The following is a 12363-nucleotide window of genomic DNA, read 5'->3' on the forward strand; positions in this document are numbered from 1 at the left end:
TTTGTTGCAATCATTTTCGGGTATAATAATAATGATGATGATGATGATGATGATAATAATAAAGATATTTCAATGATATTATAACAATGCTTTTTGTTGTCATTTTTAATACTTTTAATTATAGACAGCATACTTGACATTCAAAATTTGCATATTTCCAGAACAATAATTGTCATATATATATTTCTTCCCTGATCCAATGGTGTAGTCCTATTGGGTTTCAGATGACATGACAAATTTCTATTGCCCAATATTCTTCTAATACATTAATTAGAGCAGATTGTTGTTGCAGTACAGTGAGTTCTAAGGTCTAGGCACTAATAGAAATGATCAGGTTGAACATTTGTGGATTTACCTTTTGGATATTTCATGGCAAAGTACAATATGGTCAATAGGGAAAACTAAGCACTTACGTCTGAGATAGTGACAGTCTAGATTCAGAAAGCCACCAATCTACCACAAATCTTTGTTATAAAGACTTAAATACATATAAACATTTTGAACCAGACTCTTTATATTTTGTAATAACCATCTCCATTATCAATATCTAACTTATCCATCTCACATATTGTCCTGTATAATAATAATAATAATAATAATAATAATAATAATAATAATAATAATGTCTTCTGAAAACCACAGTGCTTGGACATGGGTCTACGCTGGAAAAGGACAGCCCCAGCCCCCTCATAGTTCCTGGATGGTCAGTGTGGCCCATGTATGTAAATGATGGACAACGGCGCTTAAGTGGAGACAATTGCCCTCGCAGCTGCTCTGGTGTCTGTGCATTCAGGGGCGCAGCTGTGCCGGGCCCAACGTGTGCTCCCCTCATCTCCTTATATGGAAAAAAGTGCCTCAAAATCTACAACCCATCCAGGAGAGATCTGCTGCTACTTCCTGATAAAGAGGTGCCGGAACTGATAAACCACTGCCAAATAGTGCTCCTTCAAGACAACTACTGACAAAACCCAGCCCAAAAAAGACCAGAATGATGTTGCTATCTCAACACTGCAAAAATGGGGTATGGTTTTTATCAAGCTCCCAGAACAGCATCCTCATTCCTGCAACACTTCCAATGGCTTTCAAATACCACGCATCTTTAACAAAATGAAAAAAAAACAACTAAAATAAATAATAGAAACAGTGTAACTCATAATCCAGTTGCAAACAGAATTAAGAATTGATTTGAATTAAGTTTATGGATCATGCTTAAATTATATAATATTGTGCTGAATTCGCTTCTCTTGCTAGGTTTTGTCAGATAAGTCCAAATGAGCATTAGGGCTGTGTCACAAAATATATTTTCCACATTTGATCTCATATCCCAAACATATTTATTAATTAAAATACCGATTAAGCTACAAGTAGTTTTGGTACCACTTAAAGGTTAAAGGTCCCATATTATACAAAATTGACTATTATGCCCTCTAAGCCATGTTAGAATGTTGTTACCTCATCAAAAACATACCTGAAGTTGTGTTTTGTTTCATTTGCACATGTTTGAGTAATCCTTTATTATTAGACTTTTCAGTAAGTATTATTTGTCTGGTCTACCTTTAGTTCAGTAGAGATTGGCAGTTCCAGAGCTGAAATCGTCTAAATGATTCTAGTCAGGGTGTATGGAGAACACAGTGGAGCACTACCTAACGTGCTCCTAATTTGCATATTTGTAAGAAGTTATTGTATCTCATTAGTATTTATTCGACCTTTATTAAAGTCTTATCCTGCATAGCCTTGCTGCTAACTTTACATTACTAACACTTTTCTATTGCTAAACTCTTTATCATTGCCTATTAGTATAATGTTTGCATATTTTTGTGCATGAATTAGGATTGTAATTAGTTTTGGTAATAAGGATGTTGTTAAGGGCTAGTACCAAAAGAAATGTAGTTTTTACTTCTTAATGATGAATGAATGAAGTAAATGCTAACACTAGGGGAGCACCCATCTTCACTAGCTGCAATTTTGGTTAATTTGATGTTGTTTAGTATTAAAGTTTTACAATCATCTGTCAATATTGTCTTATTCAGTGAACATGGGGCATACTTATGTGCTGATTGTGTAACAGCAGTCGGATATATATATTTTTAGTCAAATTATTTTAAACATTTTAAACCAAATAAAGAGAAAGAAAGACATATGATAACTGAAAGCTTTTAGTTGCCTCTTTGTTATAAAAGCTATTTTGGCCTGGTTTAGGGTCTGTATAACCGAGTAGTGTTGTCACGATACTAAAAAGTCGAAGTCGATTTTGATACTAAGGAATAAATTCGATACTCAATACTAATTCTGATACCATGATGATAATAAAGAACGCTCTTTACTTGTGGCCTTATATATGTGTAATCCCTCAGTGGTATAGGTAGGTTCCATAGTGATCCATGGGTGTATACTAGACTATGTGTCTTATACTTGTTCTGATACAACTCAAGATCATTCTAAAGATATTCAGAAAAGGTTCATTTCTGTCCATAATAAGTATTTGCTTTCAATAGTAGATATAGTAGTCGTTAGTAACTTATTTTTGATACTTCTGACAACCCTTTAGTCCACATAACGATTATGGTTATAAAAACACAATAACAATTATGTCATTGGTTGATTAGTCACGATTTTTCTAGTTCATTGTTGTGCCCTGTTATTGTCTTGTTATTTATTTAGTTCTAGTCTAACAATATTGTAAAGCTCTTCTTATGTTTTAGTCAGGTGGATTCACATTGTTTTTATTCCCACAGCACCATATGGAATTGTATGTTGGTGGCACATTTGCTTTTTTACGACTGTCGCGGGACGTCACAGGGCTCTCCAGTGCGAGTGCGAGATAGAGGTGACTAATAAGGAGCCTACAGCTTTGAGCCTACAACCACCAGCACCTGTCACTCTGCACTTCCCTAAAAGGACACGCTGCAGCCAATCAGAGCGTAGCACTGGGCAGCGTCCACGGTCTCGGGACAGGCCTTCCCAGGAAATAGTGCACCCCGCTGGAGCTCTGGACACTCCCCCCTCTGTCTACACACACTCACTGCTGTTGGATCTCAGCTGTCTGGTATGTTATAGCCCCCCCATCTCCTCACACATGTACAGGGTTGGGATGTAATGACATAAAAGTACTTTGTTACTACTATACTAAATACTTTATTACTACGTCACTGTGAGTCATTTGGTAAACATAATCATTTGCAACTTTTTATATGTTTGGCGGTACTACTACAACTACCAAAGTCTTGCATATAATTGTTTTGAATTAAGATCTCTCTTCTTGAGTATCACTCCATGATATTTAATTGGGTTGTAAAGGGTCCTTCCAAAAATTACATGTTGCAAATGTGTGCCACTCCACCCTAACAATGTTTTTACTTTTTTATGTTTTATTCATTTGCAAAAATGCATTAGCAATATATAAGTAAAACTGAGCTGCAAAACATATCTTCACACATCATATACATCATTATTTAGACCCCATACAAAACCACCCAACCCAACATCATTTCCAAGGATAAACACTACTATTTAGGTATTAAATTTACAATTATATCACCAAATTAATTTATTCATTTACAAAGATGACAATACACAAAAAAAAAACAATGCAATCCAGTAATATTTGAGTCCTGTTAAAACTATGTCTACAAATTCAAATGTGTACTTCTATAATGACACAGAATCTAAAACAAGAAATAACGTTGAATTGTGGTGACAAATGTGATGTTTTTGTCCCAAAGGCCTAGACAAACTACTAAGAAAAAAAAAAACACATTACGGTTCCAGTTGAGTTAAAAATCATGACCCAACAAATATAGCATCTAATCTATGTGGCATGTTATTACCTTCACACCAGCCCCACAGTCCAGGTCCATAACCAGATTTGTTAGTGAGGATCTCCTGTTACAAGTGCTGGATCACCCACATCCCCAGTGCCCTGCTTTAGCTTAGTCATATTACCCCATCTTCAGAGACAGGGAGGGCAGCCCTACTAAATATGTGAGCTATAAAAAATATGAAGGGGGATATGGGAGTCAGTTTGTTATGCAATTAGAACGATATTACCAATTAAGGGATGTATATGCCTGAATCATTCAACTGTCTGTTCATGCTTTATTGATGCTGATTAAGGTGTAGTTATTGTAAAGTGTTTCCAAATATTGAAAAAAAGTACATATTAAATTAAATTATTTATATATATATATATATATATATATATATATATATATATATATATATATATATATATATATATATATATATATATATATATATATATATATATATATATATATATATATATATATATAAATGCTAATGTTATAGTATAATACCAAGGGCAGCAAAAAGATATGATTAAAATTTAAATAAATAAATGTTTGGTGGATTGACATAATATTGTTTTAATGTTGGTATTTCTGTCAATATGACTGACCCGTGAGCCCCGCAAATAACTGACTCTCTTTAAAATGTAAAAAACCATGACCCATAACTATCATGTTATCCATAATTGAATGTATGTGTATATGTGTATATGTGTGTATATATACATGTATGTGTATATATATATGTATATTATATATATATATATATATATATATATATATATATATATATATATATAATATATATATAATATATATATATATATATATATATATATATATATATATATATATATATATATATATATATATATATATATATATATATATATGGAAAATGACTCATAGTGAATACATTTTAGTATACAGAATACAGATTCAGAGAGACTATTGATCTATTGATCCCATGGAAAATTGTCATCATTCCCCAATTACACATCAAATGCTAAAAAAAAAAGAATACATCACATTTTGTTTCTCTAAGGTAACATCTGTCTTCATTGGTGGCATCTCTATCACCCAGGGTCCCGCCAGAAGCAGCACTTAATTTGGACTTGTGTGAACTCCACACCCCGCCCCCTGGACCCCACAGACTCCTCCCAATCCCCCCAGACCCCCTCCACCCCCCTCTTCACTTGGGACGTCCCGGGTGTATTTAAGGACCTCCTCTACCACTCAAACTTTGTCCCTGCAGAAACACCAGACCTTGAAGTTACAACTTGGTGAGTAACTTGGCTGCTGAGTTTTGGTGCTAGGCATCATGGGAGTTTGTGGAGCAGGGAGGATGGCTGTGATGTTATAACTTTAGTTTTAAATTTTCATTAGTTTAATGGTTCTTACTTTGGTTTGGAAGTTGTAAGGAAATGGTTTGCAAAAAAATCTACTGACTTGATACAGACAGATTATGTTGTTATTTGGATCAGGGACCATTCAGTAGTAATAGTTTGCAATACATGTAAATCAATTTAGTATCCTTAAGTAAAAAGAATTCTGATATTCTGCAGTATATTTGCTATGTTAAATTATTAATACAAAAGACATGGGTATCAGCCTGGTTGTGAGGTCATTTTTCTAAGTACCTTGAATTCACAATATATGATTAGTAATGTGCGACTTCAATGTATTTTTGCAATTGTAAGACTGAAATGAAAAAAAAAAAAAAAATCTTTTAAATAATTTTATTCATTTAAATTCAATTGTACAGCCCAAAATCACAACAGCAGTCAATCTGTCATGTTTCTGAAGTAGTCAGCTATATTGACATAATAACACTGAAAACTACCCATTGTAATTTTTTGTATCCATGGAGATGTTATTGCCTTGCCTATTGCCTCACCTAGGGTGATCTAGTGTGGCATTAAACCATCTATCTTTCTATCTCCATGGAGACAAGCAGGTAACACCACCAGGCCAAGCTATAGAGCTGATCTATGGAGAAGTGACCCCACTCTTACAAATACAAATGTGTGTATGTCAAGGTACATTATTTTTGCACTTAAAAACACATAGGTATATAAATATAGATATATTTCTCCATGGAGAAAATTAGATTTCAAACCCCTGCGACAACCAGGAAAGTTATGCAGTGCACGTTTAACATTTTCAACACCATTCAGTATTCAGAATAGTTTAAAATAAGAATACCTTTCTTGTAGTAAATGATGCTACCGCTGCCAGTAGTAGTAGGATACAGGTCTGGCACCTTGATAGGTCACAACAAATGCTCCTGGCTGCTGCTTAAACACATGTGTGGATGCGAACAGCTGAGAAAAGACATCCCTACCCCACCCCCCTCCCTCTCCTCCCTCCCTTGCTGTTTCTTTAAAACACTTGTGGAGGGACACAGCACCTCAGCTGTTAACTGGCCCCTGCTAATCGTCCCAATACAGGATGGTGATGGGTAGGGGGGTTATGTTAACAAAAGGGTAGGATGACAACCTAAAATAGTCATGTGTGTTACAGGGAGCTAGTCATGCCCTGTTTTGGCTTTTTGGGACAGCTGGAGAGATTAGGCCACTTAAAGGTGTGCTCATACCCAGCATAGTGTTGCACTGTTGTCAGGATTGCATAGCCTTACTTGTACATGAGGATAAGTGGATTTTAGAATAAAGAGATTACACAAAGGTGGATTAGTTATTATTATTATTATTATTATTATTATTATTATTATTATTATTATTATTATTATTATTATTATTATTGTTAGTAGTAGTAGTAGTAGTACCTCTTTTTATGTTTTTTACAACACTCCACAAAAAATTAACAGTATTCTGAATAACTTTTGTGGAGTCCTACAACATTTATGGGTTTCAGCTTTCTGTTATAAGCAACATTCATTCAACTCATAGCCAGTTGTCTAAACCTAGTTTACTTTTGTATTTTTACAGCCGGCCAGCCTAACACAAACCAAAGATGTGCGACGACGACGAGACCACCGCCCTCGTGTGCGACAACGGCTCAGGCCTGGTCAAGGCTGGGTTCGCCGGTGATGACGCCCCCCGCGCTGTCTTCCCCTCCATCGTTGGACGCCCACGCCATCAGGTACACACAGTCAAATACCACCAGACTAATACAAGAAAAGCACTTTTTGTATCCTCCTATATTTTCCAGTATTTATTTTTGACTGACGTATTATGTGTTTTTTGTCTGCAGGGTGTGATGGTGGGTATGGGTCAGAAGGACTCCTACGTGGGAGACGAGGCCCAGAGCAAGAGGGGTATCCTGACCCTCAAGTACCCCATCGAGCATGGCATCATCACCAACTGGGACGATATGGAGAAGGTGAGAAGATTACCAAAAATTTTAGTGGTGTTACAATGATGCTTGCTCTTCAGAAACATTCACTGTACAATTTATCGCAATAAAATCAAAATCGCTATTTGAGTTGGTGCAATTCTCAAATCACAAAGGCTGCAAAATATACTTTCTTGTTATAGAAATACATACATACATACATACTTAAGTCTTTTTTGCTAAAGGCCCGGAGTTGTTTAACATGTACACACTGAACAGAAGCCTACTTTTTAAACATATATCGCAAACTAATTGCATATGTAATAATTGTCAGAAAGATCACAATTTTTCACATTTTTTCCCCAAAATTGTGCAGTCTTAATACCTGTAGTATTTTTTGTCCCTGTGTTTTTAAGCCCACATTCACCATTCTGAAGCATTTATATGTTTTGCCAGCAGCAGTGGCGCTAATAAGTCAGTTCAACATGCTCTACCCTCAACCACCAGTAGAGGGACAAATGTAAGCAATCCAAGCACTATGCACAGTAAGAGAACCAGAAGAAGACACATTTTCCATACAGAAGCATCAAAAGTGAAATATTATTGCAAAGACAAAAGTAGATATTTCAAAAAGCCTGAAAAAGACTACTAATATATAATGGTATGTTCTTCAGATCAACAGCTGAATAAATTAACGTTCTATCTAAATGGCCAACACAAAAATCTATTTGCTTTTCTTCTTCCCTCAGATCTGGCACCACACCTTCTACAATGAGCTGCGTGTGGCCCCTGAGGAGCACCCCACCCTGCTGACAGAGGCCCCCCTCAACCCCAAGGCCAACAGGGAGAAGATGACCCAGATCATGTTTGAGACCTTCAACGTCCCCGCCATGTATGTGGCTATCCAGGCTGTGCTGTCCCTCTACGCCTCCGGTCGTACCACTGGTGAGTTAAAAAAAAATACTAGTCAAAGTGTAGTGGCACTAACATTGGCGCACACATTTGAGGAGCATTTTTTATAAAATACATAAAATATTCCAATTAGAAATTTAGAGGGGCACTCAAGAGTAACAGCACTAAAGTAACTACCAAATAGTTTTACTCAAGTCGAAGTATAAAGTGGTCCTCAAGTAAGAGTAAGGAAGTATTTGGGGAAACTACTACTTATAACTGTCTGGGTGTAACATCTGAGGTTGTTGTAATTGAAACAGACTGAAAAATGAGAAAAACGGAATCTAAACCTATCTGAAAGAGTAGTCCAAGAGACACGAATGTTCATATAATTTCATATTGTAAACACTTGTAGACTTACTGACAGTGGAAAGAGTAACCAAAACTTTTACACTGTCAAATACATTATGCAAGTTGGAGTAAAAATATGGTGTCTGCATACTATAATTTAAACCCCCAAATAGTAAAAAGAAACATAGTATAAAATGTAAATAAAACCCAAAAACCTATGACTCATCACTATGACAACAGAAGCTTTATAATAAGGTGTATAGTACTGACTCACATATTGCCTTGCTGTGTGCAGGTATTGTGCTGGACTCTGGAGATGGTGTGACCCACAATGTGCCCATCTATGAGGGCTATGCTCTGCCCCACGCCATCATGCGTCTGGACTTGGCCGGTCGCGATCTCACCGACTACCTGATGAAGATCCTGACTGAGCGCGGGTACTCCTTCGTCACCACTGGTACGAGCTCACACATAGTACATAGAGGGTTAAAAAAGTAGAGAGAAGAGCTATATCTACTGCAAAAAATGTTTACTGCTCCAATACATTTTAATACCCAAGTTAACACAATGTGCTTATAGAAGTAAAGCATTTTTATGTTGTTTATTCAGGTGTCTTACTAAAAATACTTAATACAATTTGTTAGGTGAAGGATTCAGAACAGGTCAAAGTGAAGTCAAAGTGAATCGTGATATAAAATAGTGTTACTTTACATATATTTAATACAATTTTAGCTAAGAGAAAATAGAGATTTTTTTGTAAATCATATTTTTTACTAGATTTTTAAGCATGTACTTGTAATTGTAAGTAGTTGCACATAATTTTAACCATGTAAAATGTAATTAGCTAAATTTGAAATGAGTGTGAGTTGAAGTGAGTTACTATAGTACTTAGTAGAGTACAGTACAAGTCCCAATTTCATGCGTACTTTTACTTGTACTTTTAACCACAAACTGGGAAGCACTACTTGTACTTATAACTGAGTACATTTTACCCACATAACTGTACTTTTTCTTGACTACAAATATTTTTCAGTACTACTTCCACCACTGTCTGTAATTACTCACAAACTGACAGCACCCAATAATCTAAGTCTAATTTACTTACTGCAGTCAATTTGTGTCAGCAGTCGACTGAGTAGAAGCAGACTGTCCATCACTCACTTGGATGTTAACTGACTTAAGTGTCTCATCTGCAGCTGAGCGTGAGATTGTGCGCGACATCAAGGAGAAACTGTGCTACGTGGCTCTGGACTTTGAGAATGAGATGGCCACCGCTGCCTCCTCTTCCTCCCTGGAGAAGAGCTATGAGCTGCCCGACGGTCAGGTCATCACCATTGGCAACGAGAGGTTCCGCTGTCCCGAGACGCTCTTCCAGCCTTCCTTCATCGGTACGTCACTCCCATATTAGATTAGTTTTGCTTGACACATACCCTCCACAAAGTAATTTATACACGGTTGAATTTAGAACAGTTAGATTCTTGTTATCTTGGAAATTGTAGGTTTTGTTTTTTCACTAATTCAAATGAAGCTAATCTATTTGTTTACTTTTAGACACTTACAAAATTGCCACATTTATCTTCTAAAATAATTATTTGCGTATATTCATGGATTTCAGCTTCCTTTCCCATTCAAAAGATTTAATATTTAGTTTTAAAGTTTTTAATTGTTATGGCAACGGTTCTTATTTTTTATCATTCGGAAACTAATGGATAGAATGAAGGATTTAAATCTTGAAATGACTTTGTAAAATAAATTAATCATGTTCTTTGCAGCTCAGGATATATTTTACTCTTAGTTCACTCATAAACTAGAATAAAAGAAAAGTATTCTCCATAATATCTCAAAGGCATTGTACTTATATTTGATCTTGTCCTTCAGGTATGGAGTCTGCTGGTATCCATGAAACCGCCTACAACAGCATCATGAAGTGCGACATTGACATCCGTAAGGACCTGTACGCCAACAACGTGCTGTCCGGAGGTACCACCATGTACCCCGGTATTGCTGACCGCATGCAGAAGGAGATCACTGCCCTGGCCCCCAGCACCATGAAGATCAAGGTAAGAGCCTACTAAGATACTCGTTATCATGGGAAGAATGTTGAGATTATGATCAATAATGGTATATCAAAAATTATTAAAGTTAAAGGGAAATGTGTATCTGTATAAAAATCTAAGTACCTTAAAGCCACACTGTAACTTTTACCCATAAAAATAGACTAGAATCAGTTTTTGATGTTTTTATTGCACTGAAAAACAGGCGTCCTTACTGTCAGCAGGCTTGCATCTCCACAAACCTGACTCTTGTTTGGTCTAGAGCAGAGCCTTCACCTGTTTGTCTCCATGGAAATGTTGTTCTTTTGCCTATAATCTTCCACAATCCTGGCATAGAACTCATCTATCTCCATGGAGAATTTTTTGCTATTATTCTACTCTTTTGACTAGTAATTACTCAGCAGCATCTACACTGGAAAAACATTACATAGTATTTGTAGTGTAGTAACATCATCTTACAAACCTCTCCAGATTATCGCTCCCCCTGAGAGGAAATATTCCGTCTGGATCGGTGGCTCTATCCTGGCCTCTCTGTCCACCTTCCAGCAGATGTGGATCAGCAAACAAGAGTACGATGAGGCAGGTCCTTCCATCGTTCACAGGAAGTGCTTCTAAAACTCTCCGACTGACCAAGCAACCAATGAACCAAAGAACCAGCACCAAAGAACCAACACCAAAACCCAAGCAGTTCCCCTTTCATGTGTTTTTACTGTGCCTTTCTATGCTGTATATACCTGTGCCATTGTAATAAAGAGATGCTTTTGACAATATTACAAGTGTATGAGTCTTTATGCATAAATTTATAGCATTTAAAGGGCCCATATTACACTATTTTCTAATCTGTGTTATAATGTAGTTTCCTAATCAAAACATACTTGGAGTTTTGTTTCATTTGCATCTTTAACAAATCACAAACCCTGCATATTTATTTAGTGTACTTCTCACGGAAAACACTTTGCTCCACCTTGTGATGTCATGTGGTAATACTGCTCCACTGTGATTTTAAACTCTATACACAACCTTTTGGATGATTTCAGAACTGGAATTGCCCATCTCTACTGAACTAAAGGTAAAAGGTAGCTGTTAACGTCAAATATGACACCACTATATGACACTGCAAGGTGAAACAGAGCATATTGAGCTTTGGAGATGTAGACAGACAGACAAATAAAGGATTATGCAAATTTGTGAATGAAACAAAACAACTCCAAATATGTTTTTGATTAGATAACAACATTCTAACATGTCTTAAAGTTCACAAGAGTCAATTTTGTGTAACATGAGACCTTAGATTATACACCTAGATTATAGGTGCACAATAGTGGTGGCAATATCTCAGTAGCCTCCAGATGAATGTAGATTTTTTTTTCCCCTTGATAAAAACAGAGTTGACCTTTCAACCAGTCACTTTCACTTTTTCATACAATGATATGCCATAGAGTTAACATTTCACTTAACACTTCATGGATGTCTTTAATAGGACTAGTCTACCACTATATGCCTAATTAGAAAATAGTACCTATTATCAATTAGTCAAATATTATTCTGAATACCTGGTTAAAATCATAGGCTGATTCTGATTACAGTTGACACATGTCACCATTACGAAATCTGATTTATTTTTAATTAACGAATTTTAAATTGCACACGAAAACATATATATAAACAAACTATCAAGGAATTTAAAATAAAAATCCTCTGTGCTATTCAGGCCTCTATGCTCAGTTTTCAAATAGAAGAATGCGATCCCTTATTAGGTCTTATAACTTGGAACATAAAATATAGACTATAACACTGTAAGCCAGAAATTACCCTTAAGAAGGATCTATGTTCTCAAAGCAGAGAAAATTATTAAAATTTCTGTTGACATTACATAAAAAAATCAATTTTACACTATATAATCCACATTTCCTTCCCTCAATACGACCCCTGAACGCCTCCTCATCCAAAGCCCAGGTGAGCCCCAT

General features: G+C 36.0%; 1 protein-coding gene across 1 annotated transcript; it reads left to right on the forward strand.

Annotated features, from left to right (window-relative positions):
- Positions 1–5047: 5047 nt before the first annotated feature.
- On the forward strand, positions 5048–11162 carry actc1a (actin alpha cardiac muscle 1a). The gene is made up of 8 exons (XM_033990418.2): positions 5048–5089; positions 6755–6908; positions 7020–7148; positions 7850–8045; positions 8638–8799; positions 9539–9730; positions 10221–10402; positions 10868–11162. The coding sequence occupies exons 2-8, from the start codon at positions 6780–6782 to the stop codon at positions 11009–11011; spliced, it is 1134 nt and encodes a 377-aa protein (XP_033846309.1). The 5' UTR covers positions 5048–5089; positions 6755–6779; the 3' UTR covers positions 11012–11162.
- The last annotated feature ends 1201 nt before the right edge of the window (positions 11163–12363 follow it).

This window comes from Periophthalmus magnuspinnatus, chromosome 24 (genome assembly GCF_009829125.3).
Source record: "Periophthalmus magnuspinnatus isolate fPerMag1 chromosome 24, fPerMag1.2.pri, whole genome shotgun sequence".
Taxonomy (NCBI): domain Eukaryota; kingdom Metazoa; phylum Chordata; class Actinopteri; order Gobiiformes; family Gobiidae; genus Periophthalmus; species Periophthalmus magnuspinnatus.

Coding starts and splice junctions, on each gene's coding strand:
- actc1a (XM_033990418.2), top strand. CDS start 6,780: ATGTGCGACGACGACGAGACCACCGCCCTCGTGTGCGACAACGGCTCA. Junction 8,800..9,538: donor GTACTCCTTCGTCACCACTG/GTACGAGCTCAC, acceptor TCTCATCTGCAG/CTGAGCGTGAGATTGTGCGC. Junction 10,403..10,867: donor CCAGCACCATGAAGATCAAG/GTAAGAGCCTAC, acceptor AAACCTCTCCAG/ATTATCGCTCCCCCTGAGAG.